Below are 21,588 nucleotides of genomic sequence, written 5' to 3'. Positions count from 1 at the left end.
GAAGTAGTTGTACTCGTGAACTTGTCGGGTCCACGATGACGGTAGCGGAACTTCACAGATCTATGGTCTCCTGGCATAGTGATACACGTTCCGAAAGCGGTTCACGACGATGGTAGCGAACTTGGTGATCTGAAAGGGTACTTGGTGGGGAACTTGATGAAACCCAAGGCGTCGGTAGTCGTTCAGGGCGCGTTGTGGAAGTAGTGGTTCACGGCGGAGAGGAACTTGGCGTTTTTGCAACCCGGGTCTTCGGCGACGGTATTTGTTCACTTGATGGCGGTAGACAAATTTGGCAGTCCAGGGTACTTGGCGTCCATGTAGTCGATCTTGCCGGTGTGGTACTTGTGTACAGGAGGAGGTCTTGACGATCTTGACGAATCCGAGTGGCTCTAGGCACACGTCCACAGTGGTCTTCCGTCTTCTTCTTTCCTGTACAAGGCTTGACCGAACCAGGGGTCGAGGGTGGCCATGATCTAGCAGCAGCAACAACCGAGTGGCGTCGGGCACAGGGGCCCGGAGGACTTGGCATGGCGACGGCTACCCTGGAACGAGGCGTCCTACCACGCGACGCAGAGGATGCAAAGGAGGCGAGCGGTCGCTGCAGACGATGCAGCGGCGGCCCGAGTGGGTCGTAGGGGAGGCAGGGGCACGGCGACTCACGCGACGCAGGGGCGACGAGGCTCGCAGCGGAGGAGCTTGAGCGTGGGGCGGCGACGAAGCAGCAGAAGCGCGGGCACCAGGACATGGCGACGGAGAGACGAGGGGCGTGCGGCTTCGCATGCACCAGGCGGAGGAAGAGAAGGGGCGCCATGGATGGGGAGACGATGCAGAGGGGAGGAGGCACGGCGGACGAGCGGGGAGGCTCGCGGGGCCTCGGGCACGACGCGCAGCAAGGATGCAGTGGCGCAGTGCTGGGGCATGGAAGGAGGAGCGGAGAAGTCGCGAGCTCGAGGCAATGGTGCAGCGCCATGGGAGGGTTTCGAGGGAGATGAGGGAGAGACGAGGATCGGGGAAGAGCGGCGCTGCTCTCCCTCTCTGATGGTGCGTCGAGGAAGGAGGGGATCGAGCAGGGCTTCCCCTGGCTCGATGCAAGCGGGTGTGGGTGGCGGCGGATGGGAACGAGAGGCGATGGGGGTGGATCGGGCGAGCGCCCGTGCGAGCGGCTAGGGTTAGGAGGGTAGGTTTGACTGGGCCTGCGGGAGGCCTTGGGAGGCCCAGTGGAGAGGGAGGCGCCTAGGCGCAGATGGGCCTGCCTGGCTGGGCTCTGAGGCCGACTGGGCTGCAGGTTTTCTCTCCCTCTCTCTCTTTCTCTAAATTCTCCTTTTCCATATAAAAACAAAACAGAAAAAGAGAAATAAAAGAAAGAGAAGTTAGAGATGGAATTTGGGCATGGGGATAATTTACACGGACTCGCAAAAATGCGCATGTTCCAAGAAAAATGGAGTGGGCATTTTTGAAAGTTTTAAATTCAAACTCATTTGATTTAAAATCAAATGGTTTGAATAGGAAGTGAGGGTTAGGAAGGTCCAAAAATGTTCAGATTTTTGGTGGAGCTCCGGAAAAATGGAGAAAGAATAAAAAGCAAAGTTTGGGGACCAAACTTGAAGCGAGAAAAGGCATGTGATTATTTGCAAGTGTGTTCATGGGTGATTCCAAGTTAATGGAATATTTATAATAGCTCCCTAAATATTAGGAGGATAAAGTTATAAAGAGAAGTCACTCTTCTCTCGATTTAAATGGATCGAAGATCCACACAAATTATTTATAAAGTTATAAGATTAATGATATGATGGCATGATGACATGATGCAATGCACATGATGAAATGATGAATGCAAAGAACCAAACACGACGGAACCCGAAAACCCTAGAAGGCATCTGAAACTCCGGTCTTGGGGCGTCACAGATAGTCCGTCCCATTGAAGACGGGGATCTTGAGATGCAACTTGTAGCTCACTAAAGACATACTTAAACTCCAAGGTGGTTTGAACTTAATAAGCGGAGATAAGGAGAACCTGGCTCTGATATCAATTGTAGGAACGAAGTATTTCTACCAGAGGAGGCGAATGGGAGATTTAAAATTTCTTTTGAAAAATTCAAATCTCTCGAAACCTTATAGCGGAGCGAATATAAACAGAGTATAGTGATCAAACAAAAACTAGCGAGTGAAAACTAAAGCACACATCGACAGGAATCACATGGTCGAAAGTTAACATACATTATGTACCGAATGTAAATATAGTGTGAAGGTAACCAATGATGCTCGATGGCGACAGAGGATTTGGTAGACCAGTTCGCCCTTCTACAAAAGGACTATGTCTAGTTGGACGGGTAGTGATTGAACACATAAGATAAACTCTCTTCGCGCTATTCTCCTCGACAATTGATTCATCAATTAGTGTCGATCACTTGTGGTAGATGCTTGAGGTGATCTCCGAACCTTTACAGACTTCTTCATCATGAATCACAATCACTCTTGGTCACTGAATAACTTGACACCTAACCCTTTAGAGACTTTGCAGCTCTCAAGAGTAATAGGCGGAGTGTACTGGACTTAGATTCGAGTGATGCTAAACCACTATCTAATTTTTCGGCTCTAGGGTTTTTCTCTTGGTGGATTTTAAACTCAAATCACTCAGGAGAGAAGGTGATCACTTAATCTTCTCGGAATCTCACGGAGCAGTTAACGGACAATGTTGGATGGGGTGGGCTATCTATAGGCGCGGTCTTCCCGATGGGAAAAGACCATTTTGGACATGAACCCTCAGAAAATGTCCAACTGACACGTATCAAATGGTCGGATTTTTTAGCACAATGGTAACATTACTGGCGGACAGGCGGAGCAAGAAATGCTAACTCCTCAGTCCGAATCAAATCTCTCACAGTGGAGAAGAACTTCGTCTCTTGCTGATGAGTATTTATTCAGAACATAGAGATTTCTCTCGTCTCACTTAGGATTTGGGTTTAGCATCAAAGAACCGTACGCTTCAAGCATTATACCCCTCTTAATAGTATGGTAGTCCTGTGACTCAAGAAAGTGAAAGAAGAACTATGAAACAAATACTACGTCTATCCTCTCGGTGCAGTCAATTTCTTCGGACAAGCACCGAACCAATTGCTTCACGTCAACAATTGAGAGGTAACTCTCGATAGGCATAATCTTCGGTGATAGTTATCTCCGGAGTTTGTACCAAACTCCACATGACTTCACAGACTTGTCACTCTTTGTGCACTAGCAAACACATTAGTCTCACACTATTTCCGACAACAATCTCATAAGGAGGCAAATCATTGCACGAACAGTTTGTCTTCGTTCATCTATGGTCCTATTTCTACAGTTTGAATCCTTCCAATTTATGCTTCTTTTCAGCGATGGCGGTTGTTGTTGTGGTGCGTTGGTCCTATAGAGCCTTATCACAACGATTTCCTGATTGTCTACTATAGTAAGGTTTACCTAGCTCCAATGAGGGAGGCGCGATGACGGCGGCGGGCCTTCGGCTCACTACAGTGCTTGTAGTCGTCGCTGGGTGGCCTACAGACCCAGATGTAATTTTTACTTCTAGTGTTATTTGTACTATCTTGACCGTTGATCAATAGATCAGAAGTTTTTCCGCAAAAAAGGAGGGGGAAAAGATGTGCTAACCATGGACATTTATCCCCATGACGCTGAATTCGACTTTTCTTATGATGAAGGGTTACCAAGGTATTTTTCATCAGAGGACGTTATTGACGACAAGGGTGTGAGCTGCCTAGATGAATATTACCTCTAAATAAACAAGTGCTCTATGTATAGCATGAAGACTCATACATAGCCGTATTATATTAGGGATGTTTTGTTGCTTTTGTTTGATGGCTGCTCGGTTATTTAGTATTTATATGTTTGATTTTTTTTGTGTGCAACAAAGCTATATATTTAACCAAATTCATATCAACACCTTCTTTTATGTTGATGAAAGTATGGCTAGGGCAGGGGGGGAGGGTGCGCCACCGCAATTTTGATGCTCTTGGTAGTTTCCCGCTACATTTTCTACCAAATATACCATTAACATGTATATGAAACCTTGTGCATTGTGATGATCATCGCTACTAACTGTATACAGTCTATAGTCAATTCAACTTCTTTATTTGCTTTGCATTTCAACCTGGGCATGTATATTGTTCACTACGAGGTAGCTAATGAGGTGTGGTGGGCAGCACTTCCTATCTTGTGCATGTGAAGTCTACCAATATGGCAACTCTGCTAGAGTTGCTGCAGAAAATAACCACAGATGAACAGTGGTATCACAAAATAAAGACATGATAATTAGTCGCATCACATCTATTATGTACATTGGAACTTAAAAGACGTCAACTAAACACGACTAAATAGTTGTACTACCTCTATAACTTAATATGAGACGCTTTTGCAGTTCAAAGTGAACTGCAAAAACGTCTAATATTAAGTTATGGAGGTAGTACTGCTTATGTAGTAAATAGATGCATTGAGTTGCGAATTAAACAGACAGAGATAAGTGTTACATGCATTAGTGATAGCTAGAGAGTACTAAAGACATCACAATAGATACAATATGCATGTACTGTGGTCATACATATAAATCAGACATTTAACTTGCAATAAGACGCTATAAGCTAAAGAGACTGCGTTAGAGCCATTTTAAGTAGCAGGTATTTCAAGGAACTGGTTTCTCCACCTAATTAGGACTAGCGGATGATCAATTTCTTCTCCTCCAAAGAGCACATGTCACTGAGAACTTCGGCAATTTTGGCGTCCCTAAGGCAATCAAAGTACACAAAATCTGACTCTGTTATGGCATCCGCAGCAGAAGGATTATAATGACGCACATTCAAATATTCCAAGAGTTCCCCAAGCCCCTTGTAGTTTGCACCAATATGGTTCCCAGATGGTGGGTGCGCAATTTTGCTTGAAATAGGCTCACACACATCGCAACGCCCTGCGTATTGATAAAAGGAGATTAAGACATGCATGAGGCAGGCCTAGCAATGATCTCAAATCTGCTATAATCGATTCATTTAAGGAGATCAATCCAAAAGATTTATTCCACCAAGTTTAGAAGACAGAAATGCACTTACCAAGGTATGGATGATCTGGACTGTAATGAGGTAGTGGGCAACAAAATGAAGTTTTTGATTGCTTTCGACTAGATTTACTATAAACCTTGACGAACTGCACACCAGATTCAACCTGGCGACTTTTTCTAGTGCATGGTTGAGTAACCAAACTCACAGATGTGTTAGGTCCCGATCGTTTGGCCTGAAAGCTTGACTCCCAAACTTCAGCGAAGAAGAGCATACGTGCGGAAGAAACATCATCATAATACACCAAGAAATTAACATGGTAGAATTTTGAATGCCCGTGGTCGCCTTTCTTCACACCACATATGACATCAAGTCTCGGAACAGGTTCCTACAACAATCAATTTGAGCCAAGTGACGCAGCGTAAGGTTATATTCAAGAAATAGAATGTCCTCCTCAAGCAAGCACCTTTTTGCAGGGAACAAATATATTCAAAAACAGTTTCTGAACAATTATATATAAAAACTAGACTAATGGAGATGAAATATATTCCTACAAGAAGCAATTCAAAGCTTTTCAATGAACAGGTTTTGTCCAAGCTTAATTTAGATGAAACAAGTGCAAGAAAACTTTTCTAGGTACAGAATTTTCCAAGCTTAGATGGAATGGAATATATATTCAAAGAGAAGCAGTTGTCACAAACTTCCCTAAGAACAAATTTTGTCCAAGCTTAATTAAGATAAACATACGTTCCTGGAAGAACCCCCCACCACCAAATAGATTTTGTGCAAACTAGTACAACAAGCAATTAAGAGATGAATTTATAATTACCCAAGGATGCTGATTCGAGTAGTCAAGCAGCAATTGCTCTAAAATTTGACCAAGGAACTTCTGCTTCTGCGCGAATTCGTCCTTCCTAGATGCCAGCATCATCCAGGCCTGTGGGCATAGCCTAGGTTGAATATCTGATGGTGCAGTAGATGGGCTTTGACCTTCCATTATTTTGTACACTTGCTCCAGAACAGCATCAGAAATGACATAGCCTTTTCCAGTTGCTTCACCAGTCAGCAGGGTGTCTTGGGGTGGCATGGAGGTAAGAAATGATGCAAGCTCCAAATGGTAGGGATGCTTTCCAGCTTGGCCTGCAGCAACATAGGCTTTATAGCACACCTCCTTGGTTGCCCTTTGTAACACCACAGATAGGTCACATTGCTTGTAGCAAAGGTATTCCAGGGCCATGTGCTCTGAAAAACCACTGGCTGTGCAGATCATGGCCAGAAGGCTATCAAGGGAGCGGGCCTCCATGCGAAGCATAGATTGGCTGTCAAGAATGTCCGGCTCAGTTACGGTGTCTATCTCCAGCAGAGGGTATACACTGTCGTACCATATGGCATTGCGAATTATGTTAGACACAGGGTCCAACGGGCCATAGCAATGCCCAGCAACAAGGATACCACGGAGATGCTTGTGGAGCGCATTGTGCGGCAGCAAAGACACTGCCTTGATATAAAGAGCGTGGATGGTATCGGTGAGGCACATCTTCAGATACCTGGTGTGCTCACACTGGCACGCAGTGGTGGAAGGTGCAGCAATAAGATTCCTTCCTATGTGTTGAGGAGTGTACTTGACAATAGTGGTGGCAGCAGCATTCAAAGAGTCCAGTAACATTTTCTTCATCATTTCAGGAGCCCTCAAGTCACAGATGCTGGAAATATGTCCATCAGAGCGTGAGACAACTACGTCGGCGACATAGTTTTCACCCAATGGACAGAAGTAGTGGCCAGGGCGCTTATCTGAATCTAGTAACAGGCCTCCTAATTCCAGTCCAGATAAATCCATACCAGTGGAATAAGGGCGGCTTTGGAATGTGACTTGGACGGCAGGGGAGGCTGCATAGTGTTGCAACCGAAGGAAATTTAGGATGCCATTGATGTCGCTGACACTAAGAGAGACCCCCTTCTTCAGCACAGCAGCGAGAACAGTGTGATCTTTTAATGGGACAAGAAACTTTGCGAGCCGCACCAGATCGTCTGGCACGGGGTGCCCTGATATGAATGCGGCTACTTTGAGAGCAAATTGGGTCCTGCCGCAGCAGAGATCAGGGGAACCAGTGGCGGGACGGTCCTCCGGAGCGAACTGCTGGTTCTCGCCGAGCTGGACAGCGGCGGCGAGGTCGGCACCAGCCAGGCGGAGGTAGAGCATGGCCTGCTCCATGGATAGATACCGGAAGTATATCCGCATGAATGCAATAAGGCCATTGTAGGAACGAAATGATATAAGAACAAACGAAGGCTCGGTAGGCGGCCCCTTCTCCTTCTCCTCTTTCCCCTTGCTGATGTTGACTTGAGCTGCGCAAGGTCGCCTCCCCTTGATGTTCCTGCTGCCCCCGCCGCACTTGCGACGGCACAGATGATTGAGGGCGTTGAAAATGATGTTGGACACCGGATCGAGTAGGCCGATGCAGTGGCCACCGCGGATGACGCAGGACAAAATCTCGGGCATGTCAGCGATGGGAAGCCTGCTGAGCGCTTCCTTATAGAATTGCATTAAATCCAATTCCATCGGATTCCCCAACTCAGCGCGGATGGAAGCCTCCCCATCGGCGCCGGCGTCGTGGAAGCAAGACAACCGAACCTTCTTCGGGAGCTCCTCGCCGACTGTGAGAGACATCAGGCCAGAAGTAATTGCCCTTGACACTAGGTGTGTCGACGGCGATCCTACGTCGGCTCACTGCACGATTCACCCGCTCTTCGCCCGATAGGGTTCCCCTGCGGCGGCGGCGGCGGCGGCGGCTAGGGCCGTGGTCCCGTGGGGAGGGTGAGAATGCCGAACAGATTGGGGATTGGGATCCATCGACTCCAGTGCCTTCATGCGGTCTTCTACCTGGGTTGGGCCGCTCCTCGTGGGCCGTGGCTGAGCTGCTAATCTTCGCATCGTTATCGTTTTTGAGGAAAAAAAAAAATCAGATGCGGTCCCTGAACTTGTCTTGCTGTCTCCCTTTGGTCAGGGATGTTAGAAATACCCTGAAATACGGTCACTCTACTTTTTTTCTGCGGATAATACGGTCACTCTACTTGCATACGTAGCTCACTACGGTCAGTCATATGAAATTCTCTATGTATTTGTGTGTGTTGACATCCGGTGGGTAACACTTGGGCTTTGATTGCGGGCACTGCGTGGCATTGACTGCTAAGGGCCTCTTCGGAGACTCTTCCGCTCCCTAAATCCGTTTCAGGAGTTGGTGGAGCTGTAGTTAAAAATGATGAAGCAGGAAAAAAGGAGCTCCACAGATTCTTAGATTTCAGGGAGCCAAAGGACTGCCGAACAGCTCCTAAGTTTGGACCGTAGACAGTCAGGTTGGGCGTTCGGGTTACCCAAGTGATTCAGGTTTTTAAAATTTTGGGTTTTCAGAACTAACACCCGAAATGTGCACACACACACACACACACACACACACACACACACAAAAGAGAAACCCAAAAATTTGAGTTTGGGTTCGGGATTTCCCAATTTGTCCGAATAGACAAGTTGTTGTCCTCTTCCTAGCAGATAAGGGCAGCGCAGCAGGCTACGTGAGAAGCCAAGGATGGGGTCGCCAGTGGAGATCGTGTGCGTTTTCATCTGCTAGGGGAAGCAAAGGAAGGGTTGCCGTCGGAGAGGGTCACGGCGGTGACGACCGGAGTCGGCGACCACGACATCTGCAGTATTCACGAAGGTTTGCGCTTGCGTCGCCAACAATATGTAGAAGTAGACGAGCGGGAGAGGTGCTGGTGCGACTGTAAGGGCATATTTATCCCTAAGTGTTTTGGTGATTGATGACAACGCATTTGTGGACTAATCGTGTGCCTTGAGTATTCCAGACACTTCATTGCTAGGCACAAGACGATTGGATGCCCCTCGAAGACTGATGAAGACGGCGTCTTTTCTACGTTTTTTTTTGGTGGATTTGAGTCGTAGAAAAGCCGTACTATTAAGAGGGGGTCCGCGTTGGAAAGGTTTGGGTGGAATCATCACGTACACGTCTCCTTCTTGTCCCCTCCTTTTTTCCTTGGAGCTTCCTCCGTTTTCTTGCCTCCCTTGTCTGGCTGCTGTGGTTGGTTGCGGTAGTACTGCTCCCAGGAAAACGGTAGTACCATAGACATCCGCGGTAGTACCGCGCGGTGGCGCGGTAGTACCGCAGGTGCCCACGGTAGTACCGCTCCCCTGGAGCCGCACTGCCGCTGCCCACCAGGCTAGTGCCGCCCCTTTGGGTAGTAGGGGCGGATGTAATTTTTTACGTCCGCACCTACCGCGGTAGTACCGTTTTCGCCGAACGGTAGTACCGCGCTATGTAGTCGCGCAGTAGTGCCGCCCCTCGGCGGTACTACTGTGTCGGGTTTTTGCTACTTCCGTTTCTTTGCGGAAGTAGGCACGGAAGTTCCCTTCCCCCTGGCTGGGTTTTTTTGCCTTGCGGTAGTACCGCATGAGGGCGCGGTAGTACCGCGCGTGCGGAAGTACCGCCCCCAGCTCCTGCGCGTCTGTTTATCTTTACTGTCACTGGGGTTGCGGCAGTACCGTGGGTCGGTATGGTAGTACCGCACAGCCGTGCGGTAGTACCGCTTGGTTGCAAGCAGTAGTACCGCGCGGCCTTGCGGTAGTACCGCTGGCCGCGGGCTGGTTGGTGGGTAACGGTTGGATCCTTTTCCCACACTATATAAGGGGTCCCCTTCTTCCCCACCCCCAAGCTCCATTATTGTTCTAAGCTCCATTTTCTCCCAATCTCACTCCCTAGCCGACCAAACTTGTTGATTTGCTTGGGAGTGGTTGAGAAGGCCTCGATCTACACTTCCACCAAGAGATATTTGATTCCCCCCACTAATCCCTTGCGGATCTTGTTACTCTTGGGTGTTTGAGCATCCTAGACGGTTGAGGTCACCGTAAAGCCATAGTCCATTGTGGTGAAGCTTCGTGGTGTCGTTGGGAGCCTCCAATTGAGTTGTGGAGATTGCCCCAACCTAGTTTGTAAAGGTTCGGTCGCCGCCTCCAAGGGCACCAATAGTGGAATCACAGCATCTCGCATTGTGTGAGGGCGTGAGGAGAATACGGTGGCCCTAGTGGCTTCTTGGGGAGCATTGTGCCTCCACACCGCTCCAACGGAGACGTACTTCCTCTCAAAGGGAAGGAACTTCGGCAACACATCCTCGTCTCCACCGTCTTGACTCTTAGTTATCTCGTGCCTTTACTTGTGCAAGCTTATTTGTTTCATATATCTTGCTTGCTTGTGTTCCTATCCTTGTTGCATCATATAGGTTGCTCACCTAGTTGCATATCTAGACAACATACTTTGATGCAAAGTTTAAATTGTTAAAGAAAAGCTAAAAATTGTTAGTTGCCTATTCACCCCCCCTCTAGTCAACCATATCGATCCTTTCAATTGGTATCAGAGCATCGTCTCTTTATTAAGGACTTTACCGTCCAAAGAGTATGGTTGATATCGTAGACGGTGTGGAGGAACACTCCGGTGTGAATCCGACCTCGTCTACGGGCGATGGGGGAACCTCGGTCTCTCGTGAGGAGTTCAATGTGGCCTTGGAGACATTGAAAACCTCCATGACGACCGAAGTTGAAAGCATGTTTACTAAATTTCTTGAGGGGCTTAAACTATCCACCGCACCGTTGAAAGTGGGTGACCCCGCCGACAAGGTGACGGATGCTATCCCCGACAAGGGGGGAGCTAGTAGTGAAAAGGCTCCTTCTTCTAGTGGTAAGAATGGCACCGGCATATTTGCCCATGTGGAACCACCACTTGTTTATGGTGGACCGATTCCTTCCACTCATTTGAATCATGTCGGTCCTCCCCCTAAGATTGTGAAAAATGAGGACTTTGATTCTTGGGTTTACCGCTTTAAACGTCATTTAAATCATGTGAACACTAACCTTTGGAGAATCATTGAAGAAGGTTTCTATCCGCATGATCCAAGCAACTTCACTCCTCGAGAATCCGCGGACAATCAATTCAATGAGAATGCTCTCTTCATCATTCAAGATGCAATTCCACCCGAAGACCTACCTCATCTTCGTCCCTTCTCCTTGGCCAAAGATGCATGGCATTGTGTTGTCTCTCTCTACCGGGGAAGCGCAAGCATTCAACGCTCCAACTATGAAGTGGTACAAGATGAGGCCGATGAGTTTGCAATGAAAGAAGATGAAGAACCTCGTGAGCTTTATCGGAGAGTAACCAAACTCACGGTCTCACTACGAGATCACGGGAGCAAGGACACGGATGATAATTGGATCAAGCACAAATTCCTCAAGGCAATGATGCCCTATCACAAGGCCATGTCCTCCGTCATTCGTCAAAGACCGGACTTCCACACTTTGACCTCAAGCAAAGTGTTGGATGAGTTTGTGGCCATGAACATTTTGGACAAGACCGCCGACAATGCGGTGCTTCGTTCTCAAAGGGCAAAGAAGTCTAACCTTGTATTGAAGGCCAAGCTCACCGTTGAAGAAGAAGAAGAGGAAGAAGAGGAGAGCAACCCCGAAGATACGAAGTATGCGTATCATGAACACATGGCACTTGCTTCAAGGCAATTTTGGAGTAAGAAAAACTCGAGGCCAAACTTTAGCAAAAACAACTCAAGTGGCACGAAGAGCAAGCAACGTGTAAGGACTTGCTACAATTGCGGCAACATGAGTCATTTTGTTGCGGAATGCCCGTATGAGAAGAGGGAAGACAATGGTGGCAAGCTCATCCGAAAGGACAAGGCCAAGTCGTTCCCCAACAAGAGCAACTTCACCAAGAAGACTCCTCCCAAGGCATTGGTGGTACAAGAAGAGTACAATGAGGATGATGACGATGATGAAAGTGATGAGTCGGTTGCCATGGCCTCCGTTGCCATTGCGACGACTCCACGAGCCTCATGGCTAAAGCCACCAACAAGGTAACCTCCAACATCAAAACTACCATCATTAATCATCCTTCTCCGACGGATAGCATTAATGAACTTGAGGGAGATAATGTGGAGGGTAATGAGTTTGAGGCCTTTATGGGCAAACTCAAGGGAAAATCCAAGAAGCACTTTGTTGCTCTCTTGGAACAACTTGGTGAAGCCAATGACATGATCGAGGCTCACGAAAACACCATCACTAAGATGGAAGGGCATAGTCGTGACTATGCCGGTGAGATTTCGGATCTTTCCAATGCTCTTGAGGAAGAGTGTGGTCTTCATTTGGCTCTTGAGGAGTCACACAACGTTGATCATGCTAAGTTAAAGAAAGATTATGATCATGTCCTCATTGTTTCTCATGTGCTAAACTCCGAGAAGGCCGAACTTGAGGTTGATTTTGCTAGACTCAAAGAGGAGTTTGATCTACTTGACAAGGCTCACAAGGTCTTGAAGGGTGCTCATGCTAGCCTCAAAGAGTCTCATGATCAACTTCAAGTAAAGCTAAGCAAGGAAAAAGCCACTTTCCCTCATATGATGTTAATTGATAATGCAAATGCTACTAACCCGTGTTGTGAGCATGTGCATCTCGTTGAGGAGAACGCTAAGCTAAAGGGGCAACTTGAGAGAGGTATTGCGACTTGCATACAAGGCAAGAAGTATCTTAACGATCTCTTGATCAACCAAAAGGGAGTTGTGGCCAAGGAAGGGGTTGGGTACGTGCCCGACTCCAAGAACAAGAAGAAGAATGACAAGACCAAACGACCTCCTCCTCTCATGCAAACCTTTGTGAAGGAGGGAGAGAGTGCATCCGAGGAGAAGAAGAAGAACATTGCAAAGGGCGGCAATGTCAAGAAGGGCAATGCCACCCCTCCCAACAAAGCCGGCGATTTTAATCCTTCTTATGTGTTATGTCGTGCTAGTGATGGGCATGTTTATGCCAAATTTGTTGGTTCTCTTCATGAATACATTGAATGGTCTATTTGGGTTCCAAAGACCCTTGTTACTAACATCAAAGGACCCATTACAAAATAGGTACCTAAAACCAAGCATTGATCTCTTGTAGGTGTTTGCTTCCAGTGGGGGATCATGGTTGCTCGATAGCGGAGCTACAAATCATATGACCGGAAGCAAGGACTTGATGGTGGACGTGCACAAGGTTCCATCTATGCCCACCAATGTCAAGTGGGGTGACGCCTCATCTTCTAAGGTTTTGGGACGTGGCAAGGTGGTCATCTCTCATGATCTCACGATCGAGAAGGTCATGTTTGTTGAGTCCCTTGCATACAATTTACTTTCCGTTCGTCAACTTGCAATCATGGGCTTTGCCACTTTCTTTGATATCGATACCATGGCCCTCTTGTGGAGCAAGACTCTTAAAGTAGACTTTGTTGGGCATGTCGAGAACGGTCTATATGTGATTAACTTTTCGGAGCGACCCACTAAGACCGCGACGTGCCTAATGGCTAAAGTTGATGTGGGATGGCTTTGGCATCGCCGTTTAGCCCACGTCAATATGAGATCTTTGCAAAGTCTCCTCAAGGGGGACCATGTGCGTGGACTAACGAATGTTAGTTTTGCTAAAGATCGTGCTTGCAGTGCTTGTATAGAAGGAAAGCTACATGAGAAGGCTCACCCTCCCACGACTATCATTTATTCAAAGAGACCTTTGGAGCTCTTTCACATGGATCTCTTTGGGCCTCCATCCTTTGATAGTCTTGGAGATGAAGCACAACGTCAATACAATGCAAAGATCTTGACAATAAGAAGTGATAACGGCACCGAGTTCAAGAACTACACCTTGGATGAGTTTCTTATTGATGAGGGGATCAAGCATCAATATTCCGCACCTTACACCCCTCAACAAAACGGTGTTGCAGAGAGGAAGAACCGGACGTTGATGGATGCGGCAAGGACCATGATGGCGGAGTTCAAGTCTCCGTACAACTTTTGGGCCGAAGCTATCAACACCGCGTGTCATGCATCCAATCGGCTCTACCTCCGCAAGGGCTTGAACAAGACTCCATATGAGATACTCACCGGTAACAAGCCCAACCTCAAGTACTTCCGGGTGTTCGGGTGTAAGTGTTTCATTCTCAAGAAAGGTGTTCGGTTGTCTAAATTTGAGGCTAGAGCTCATGAAGGCATATTTGTTGGTTATGCTACAAACTCTCATGCTTACCGTGTCCTCAATAAATCCACGGGACTTATTGAGGAGACGTGTAACGTGGAGTTTGATGAGAATAACAGCTCCCAAGTGAGCAAAGTGGCACTTGTGATGTAGGTGATGAAATTCCTCCCCAAGACATAAGAAGAATGGGTGTTGGCTTTATCCTACCCATTGAGGAACCCCTTGTGGCCGAAGGAGAAGGACAAAGCTCCACTCAAGCGGAGCCATCACCAACCCAAGGCCCACACACTTCCGAAGAACAACATGAAGGCCCTCATCCTCAAGAACATGACCAAGGGCAAAATCACGCTCAAGACGGTGTTGACACATCTAGTGATGCCCAAGGTCAAGTTCTCTCTTCCGAGCAAGTTCAAGAATAAGAACAAGCTCAAGACGACGCTCAAGATGATCAAGTGACCACTCCTCGTCTCACCCCCGAGGAGGAATTAGAGCGTCGTGTCGCCAAGGTTGCTTCCAAGCTCTCCACCAAGGATCATCTCATGACGAATGTGCTTGGAAGCTTACGAAAGGGGGTAAGCACTCGTAGACAATTAGCAAATTATTGTGAGCATCACGCGTTTGTCTCTTGTGTGGAACCCCACAAGGTCCATGAGGCGCTAGAAGATCCGGATTGGCTCAATGCCATGCATGAAGAACTCAACAACTTCGAGTGCAACAAAGTGTGGAGATTGGTGCCAAGACCGACGGGGAACCACAGTGTCATCGAAACCAAGTGGATATTTAAGAACAAGCAAGATGCCCATGGGATTATCATTCGCAACAAGGCTCGCTTGGTAGCACAAGGCTACTCCCAAGTCGAGGGTATCGACTACAGTGAAACCTTTGCTCCCGTTGCTCGTCTTGAATCTATTCGCATGTTGATTGCCTATACTTCTCATCATAACTTTAAGTTACAACAAATGGATGTGAAGAGTGCTTTTCTTAATGGTCCCATTAATGAATTGGTTTATGTCAAGCAACCCCCCGGGTTCAAGGATCCCTACTTTCCCGATCATGTGTATCAACTCGATAAGGCACTCTATGGCCTTAAACAAGCCCCACGTGCGTGGTATGACCACCTTACCGAGTTGTTGTAAGACCGTGGCTTCGAAGTTGGGCTAATCGACCCCACTCTTTTTACTAAGAAGGTCAAAGGGGAGTTGTTTGTGTGCCAATTATATGTTGATGATATTATCTTTGGTTCCCCTAACAAAGCTTTCAATGAGGAATTTTCCGCTCTCATGACCTCAAAGCTTCCATGGGAGAGTTGAAGTTCTTTCTAGGGTTCGAGGTGAAGCAAAGAAGAGAAGGAACCTTCATCAATCAAGCCAAATATACTCAATACATGCTCAAAAGATTCAAGCTAAGTGATGTCAAGCCGGCTTCCACTCCCATGCCCACCAAGTGCCACCTTGACATAGATCCCAATGGTAAAGCGGTGGATCAAAAGGTATATCGCTCCATGATAGGTTCCTTTCTTTACCTTTGTGCATCTAGACCGGATATCATGTTGAGTGTGGGAATTTGTGCACATTTTCAAGCCGCACCTAAGGAAAGTCACTATGTGGCGGTCAAACGAATCTTTCGATATTTGGCTCATACCCCAAACTTTGGCCTATGGTACCCAAGAGGAGCAAACTTCAAGCTTGTAGGGTATTCGGATTCCGATTGGGCGGGAGACAAAGTGGATAGGAAGTCCACTTCCGGAGGGTGCCAATTTCTTGGTTGCTCTTTGGTAAGTTGGTCTTCCAAAAAGCAAAGTTGTGTGTCTCTCTAGTCCACCGAAGCGGAGTATGTGGCAGTCGGTAGTTGTTGTGCACAACTCTTATGGATGAGGCAAACTTTAAAGGATTACGGTGTCATTTGTGACAAAGTACCTCTTTGGTGTGACAATGAAAGTTCCATCAAGATCTCTCTCAACCCGGTGCAACACTTCAAGACGAAGCATATTGAGATTCGGTATCACTTCATCCGGGATCACATTAGGTGAGGAGAGATCGAGCTCAACTATGTCAACACTCATGATAACCTTGCAGATATCTTCACGAAGCCCTTGGATGAAGCAAGATTTCGCGAGTTAAGGCATGAGCTAAATATCATTGATTCGAGCAATGTTGCTTGAACCCTTGCACACCCCACCATACTCAACGTGTTGTCCTATTTAGATGTAGGCATGGACATAGGGGGAGTGATGTTCTCTCAATGAACTCTCCCTCCCCCCATTATGCATAAATCAATCAAGTCTTTCATATTAGCCATGTTTGATGGTACTTGTGCTTAAAAGACGAGTTTTGGTCATGGACCCAAGGATAATTCTTCGCGGTGCCATACCAATTGACTCAAACATAGGTGGCTACGGCCACCGCCCTCTCTTTGGAGAGGTGGTGTCTCGTGGTTGTTTCGTTTGTCGTGTGCCTTTCTGGATTTGTGTGTTGCGTGGTCTTGTGGTGTCGTGTTGGCTCAGAGTGTTTATGCAAAGATCCAGTTTTTCATGTGCTCGAAACGTGCATCTTCTTGAGCTCACGGTACTACCACGTCTGGCCGCGGTACTACCGCTTTGGGAGGCACGGTACTACCGCGCCACAACACGGTACTGCCGCTCAGGTGCGGTACTACCGCGTCGGGGCACGGTACTACCGCGCCGTCGAGGGAGCGTGGGGGTTATGACTCGGGCAGGGGAGTTCCAACTCCCCATACCCATTCATTTGTCTCTCTCCCCACGTCTATCTCTCTCTCTCGCTCAAGAACGGCGCCGGAGGCCCTCGCCGGATCTCCGTCTCCGGCCACTCTCCTCGGATTCCGGCCGGTGGGATTGTTCCCCACCACTTCCTCTTGCCATGGACCAAGGTTTTTCCCAAAATCCCTCTTTTTCTTGGTTGTTCTCTTGCTTCTAGGTTTTTGGGGAGAAACTTGTTGTTCTTGAGATTTTAGGCCAAATCTATGCAAGAGTAGGATGTAGGAGAGTCGTGATGCGTAGGAATCATACTTGATATGCTGTCTTGTGGTAGCTTTGTCCAAACGTAGTACCGCCGTGGTTTCGCGGGCTTTTCTCAGATTTGAACCTGTTCAGATCTGACGCGGTGCGGTACTACCATGTCTGATGTGCGGTACTACCGCTCTTGTGGTACTACCGCTCGTCAGGTGCGGTACTACCGTGCTAGCTCGTGCGGTACTACCGCTCAACAGACGTGGTACTACCGCGCTAGCCGAGGCGCTAAGGTCGTACTACCGCTCCTAGACCTGGTACTACCGTGACCTTGCACGGTACTACCGCGTCTAAGAGCAGTACTACTATCTTAGCTTCGCAGCACTTGGCAGTACTACCGTAGGGATCAAATCTCTCTCTAGGCATTTATCATGTGTGCTTTCTGCTTGTTTCTCTTGCTTTGTTGTGGTCTTTGCATTAATCCCTCCTGGCTGTTGTGGGTGTTTTGCGTTTTGTGTCTCAGGTGGTGGCTCTCGCCGTTCCAATCCCAGTCGTGACACTGGCTCCAAGCGTCTGCGCAACCCCCAAGATGAAGCCCCAGAGGGCTCCAATGCCCCCAAGCGTAATGTCAAGACCACTGCCAGCAAGCAAAAGAAACCTGCTAAGGGCATGGACGAGATTTATGTCTCTGAGTATGTCGAATGCCGGAGGATCAATCCCTATGTGACTCCTCGGGCTGTGCTCAGAGGCACTGAGATGTTCTGGAACAAGCAACAGATTCTCATCTATCTGGATGTGATCAAGAGCAAGCAGAATACCTTCGTGGATGTCAAGTGGATAGACATGCATCACATGCGGAAGGACAAGTTTTGTGACTATTTTGGAGAGGCTCTGGACTTGGTGGAGCAGTTTGCTATTGAGCCGGTGATCTCTTTTCACCATGACTATGACCCTGAGCTCATCTGTCAGTTCTTTGCCTCAGTGTACTTTCATCCCGGGGAGGAGCGGAGGATGACCTGGATGACCAACGACCGTCAGTTTTCTGCTACATGGAAAGAGTTCATGGATCTGCTGCACATTCCTGATGACGGGCTTCACACCCCCGTTGGTGTTCGCCCCCATGCCAACTCTGAGTCTGCCAACAAGAACCTGCTTCAGCCTTTCCTTATTGAGAAGGTGCTCCCCAATGGCAAGTCAACTTGGGTGTTAAACTCCTTTCTGAATATCATGCATCGCATCTTCCGCAACACTCTGTTCCCACGCATTGGCGACAAGGACAAGGTCCATGCATATCTAGTGGACATGTTGCTCCTGTGTGCAGAGGCACGTTCTTCTCAGACTCAGCCACTTGATGTCTCTCACATCATGTGGTGTGAGCTTCGGTTTGCAGTGTCCACTCGCAAGGTACCTATCTATGGACCGTACATGTTTCTGCTTCTCTCCACCACTTGGGAGAAGATGTACCCGGGTGATGAGTTCCTTGCTCCAGACTGGATTCGCCATGAGTCCATCAGCCTCCGCGTCAAGCCCAACTGGGCCAACACCACTACCCGTGCTGAGGCCTCTTCTGCTAGGAGGGCTGCTGGTGAGGAGGAGGCTGCTGCTGAGAATGTTGCTGGGGACCGTGCTGCTAGATCCACCACTCCTTCCTCTGAGCCGTCATGGGCCAAGAAGCTAAAGGACAAGATGAAGACTCTCTTCTGCATGCAGGCAAAGGGACAGTACAGGGCTCACGTGGCAGACAAGGAGAGTCGCCGCCGTGACAAGAAGGTTATGAGGCTCTTTGGAGAGGATGTGTCTGGCGGGTCTGAGAACGTCATCACACCTGAGGCTGCCTGGATGTCAAAGCAGGGATACAAGTGGACCAGTTCAGAGGATGACTTCGAGGAGACTATCCCCGCCGCCGAGTCTGACGAGGAGCACGAGGAGCAGTGGGACGACTTCTCTGCCTGAGCCACCCCGTGTGTGTAGGTGTCCTCTCTGCCTTTTTGGCGTCTCGATGCCAAAGGGGGAGAGAGTGTAGGGATTTGCGTTGTGTCGTGCTTGGTGTGTTTATTTGCATTGTCTTTTGGACCTTGTTTGTGCTTGTTTGCTTTGTGTGCTCTTGTTTGGTTTGTGCTTTCGAGACCTTTCCTCATATGGTGTAAGACACATGCATTTTATCTATCATAGTTAACTTATGTGTGTGCTATCTTGTCTAGTGATAGATATGCCTTGTCTCTATAATATAGGGGGAGCTTTGATCCTAGTATTCATGTGACGTGCAGTCCAAAGCACTCATCTAGGTGGCACACATCTAGGGGGAGCCCGTCTATATTCTAGAGAGGAAGTGTTTGCATTTACTTAATTTTATTTTCCTTGTGCAAATCCCGTATTGTCATCAATCCACCAAAAAGGGGGAGATTGTAAGGGCATATTTATCCCTAAGTGTTTTGGTGATTGATGACAACGCATTTGCGGACTAATCGTGTGCCTTGAGTATTCCAGGCACTTCATTGCTAGGCACAAGACGATTGGGTGCCCCTCGAAGACTGATGAAGACGACGTCTTTTCTACGTTTCTTTTTGGTGGATTTGAGTCGTAGGAAAGCCGTACTATTAAGAGGGGGTCCGCATTGGAAAGGTTTGGGTGGAATCATCACGTACACGTCTCCTTCTTGTCCCCTCCTTTTTTCCTTGGAGCTTCCTCCGTTTTCTTGCCTCCCTTATCTGGCTGATGTGGTTGGTTGCGGTAGTACTGCTCCCAGAAAAACGGTAGTACCGTAGGCATCCGCGGTAGTACCGTGCGGTGGCGCGGTAGTACTGCAGGTGCCCACGGTAATACCGCTCCCCTAGAGCCGCACTACCGCTGCCCACCAGGTTAGTGCCGCCCCTTTGCGGTAGTAGGGGCGGATGTAATTTTTTACGTCCGCACCTACCGCGGTAGTACCGTTTTCGCCGAGAGGTAGTACCGCGCTATGCAGTCGGGCAGTAGTACCGCCCCTCGGCGGTACTACTGTGTGGGGTTTTTGCTACTTCCGTTTCTTTGCGGAAGTAGGCACAGAAGTTCCCTTCCCCCTGGCTGGGGTTTTTTGCCTTGCGGTAGTACCGCATGGGGGGCGCGGTAGTACCGCGCGTGCGGAAGTACCGCCCCCAGCTCCTGCACGTCTGTTTATCTTTACTGTCGCTAGGGTTGCGGCAGTACCGTGGGTCGGTACGGTAGTACCGCACAGCCGTGCGGTAGTACCGCTTGGTTGCAAGTAGTAGTACCGCGCGGCCTTGCGGTAGTACCGCTGGCCAGGCGCGGTAGTACCGCTGGCCGCGGGCTGGTTGGTGGGTAACGGTTGGATCCTTTTCCCACACTATATAAGGGGTCCCCTTTTTCCCCGTTGACTTACCTCTTCCACCCCCAAGCTCCATTATTGCTCTAAGCTCCATTTTCGCCCGATCTCACTCCCTAGCCGACCAAACTTGTTGATTTGCTCGGGAGTGGTTGAGAAGGCCTCGATCTACACTTCCACCAAGAGATATTTGATTCCCCCCACTAATCCCTTGCGGATCTTATTACTCTTGGGTGTTTGAGCATCCTAGACGGTTGAGGTCACCGCAAAGCCATAGTCCATTGTGGTGAAGCTTCGTGGTGTCGTTGGGAGCCTCCAATTGAGTTGTGGAGATTGCCCCAACCTAGTTTGTAAAGGTTCGATCGCCGCCTCCAAGGGCACCAATAGTGGAATCACGGCATCTCGCATTGTGTGAGGGTGTGAGGAGAATACGTTGGCCCTATTGGCTTCTTGGGGAGCATTGTGCCTCCACACTGCTCCAACGGAGACGTACTTCCTCTCAAAGGGAAGGAACTTCGGCAGCACATCCTCGTCTCCACCGTCTCCACTCTTGGTTATCTCGTTCCTTTACTTGTGCAAGCTTATTTGTTTCATATATCTTGCTTGCTTGTGTTCCTATCCTTGTTGCATCATATAGGTTGCTCACCTAGTTGCATATCTAGACAACCTACTTTGATGCAAAGTTTAAATTGTTAAAGAAAGTTAAAAATTGTTAGTTGCCTATTCAACCCCCCTCTAGTCAACCATATCGATCCTTTCAGCGACCCTAACGATGGCGAGCCACATGGGAAGGTACCTTGTGCGGCGGAATAGAGCGCGACATCGACGAGGAGTACGAGCCAAGGCGGCGGTGGCCTTGGGCGCCCAGAAGGCAAGTCATGGTGGGGGAGATGAGGAATCAAGGCTGGATCAATGGTAATGGGTCAGGAGATAAATATACTGGTGGTCACTGAAGCTAAAGTCAAAGCACACTACGATCATTGTACTTCGAAATATGCTCAATACAATCATTGAATACGAGTTCTGGTGATTATATGATGAGAGAAGTGCATATTTCAACCCCGAACTCTTGCCCTAGTCTAATTTACAACCCTGAACTTCAATACAGTCTAAATTACAACCCCCAAGTTTGAAAACTGGTCAGGATTCAACCCTCCCTCCCTGTTGACCGGTTTTAACCTGGGGTGACCAGTTTTGACTAGTCAATGGGTCC

General features: G+C 48.3%; 1 protein-coding gene across 1 annotated transcript; it reads right to left on the bottom strand.

The window, feature by feature from the left end:
• Positions 1-4,480: 4,480 nt before the first annotated feature.
• Positions 4,481-7,888, bottom strand: LOC125516217 (uncharacterized). Its single transcript, XM_048681702.2, has 3 exons — positions 5,866-7,888; positions 5,091-5,424; positions 4,481-4,951 (listed from the first exon to the last, which is right to left on the bottom strand). The coding sequence occupies exons 1-3, from the start codon at positions 7,702-7,704 to the stop codon at positions 4,701-4,703; spliced, it is 2,424 nt and encodes an 807-aa protein (XP_048537659.2). The 5' UTR covers positions 7,705-7,888; the 3' UTR covers positions 4,481-4,700.
• Between the last annotated feature and the right edge of the window lie 13,700 nt (positions 7,889-21,588).

This window comes from Triticum urartu, chromosome 6A (genome assembly GCF_056163025.1).
Source record: "Triticum urartu cultivar PI428250 chromosome 6A, HENAU_Tu73, whole genome shotgun sequence".
In the NCBI taxonomy this organism is placed as follows: domain Eukaryota; kingdom Viridiplantae; phylum Streptophyta; class Magnoliopsida; order Poales; family Poaceae; genus Triticum; species Triticum urartu.
The sequence above is the reverse complement of the archived record's forward strand: the minus strand, read 5'-3'. Positions and strand labels throughout refer to the sequence as shown.

Bases quoted from the DNA above. Each gene is read 5' to 3' on its own strand.
- LOC125516217 (XM_048681702.2), bottom strand. From the start codon at position 7,704: ATGTCTCTCACAGTCGGCGAGGAGCTCCCGAAGAAGGTTCGGTTGTCT. The intron at 5,425-5,865 runs GTAATTATAAAT...TGATTGTTGTAG, and splicing joins ACTCGAATCAGCATCCTTGG to GAACCTGTTCCGAGACTTGA. The intron at 4,952-5,090 runs GTAAGTGCATTT...ATCAATACGCAG, and splicing joins TCCAGATCATCCATACCTTG to GGCGTTGCGATGTGTGTGAG.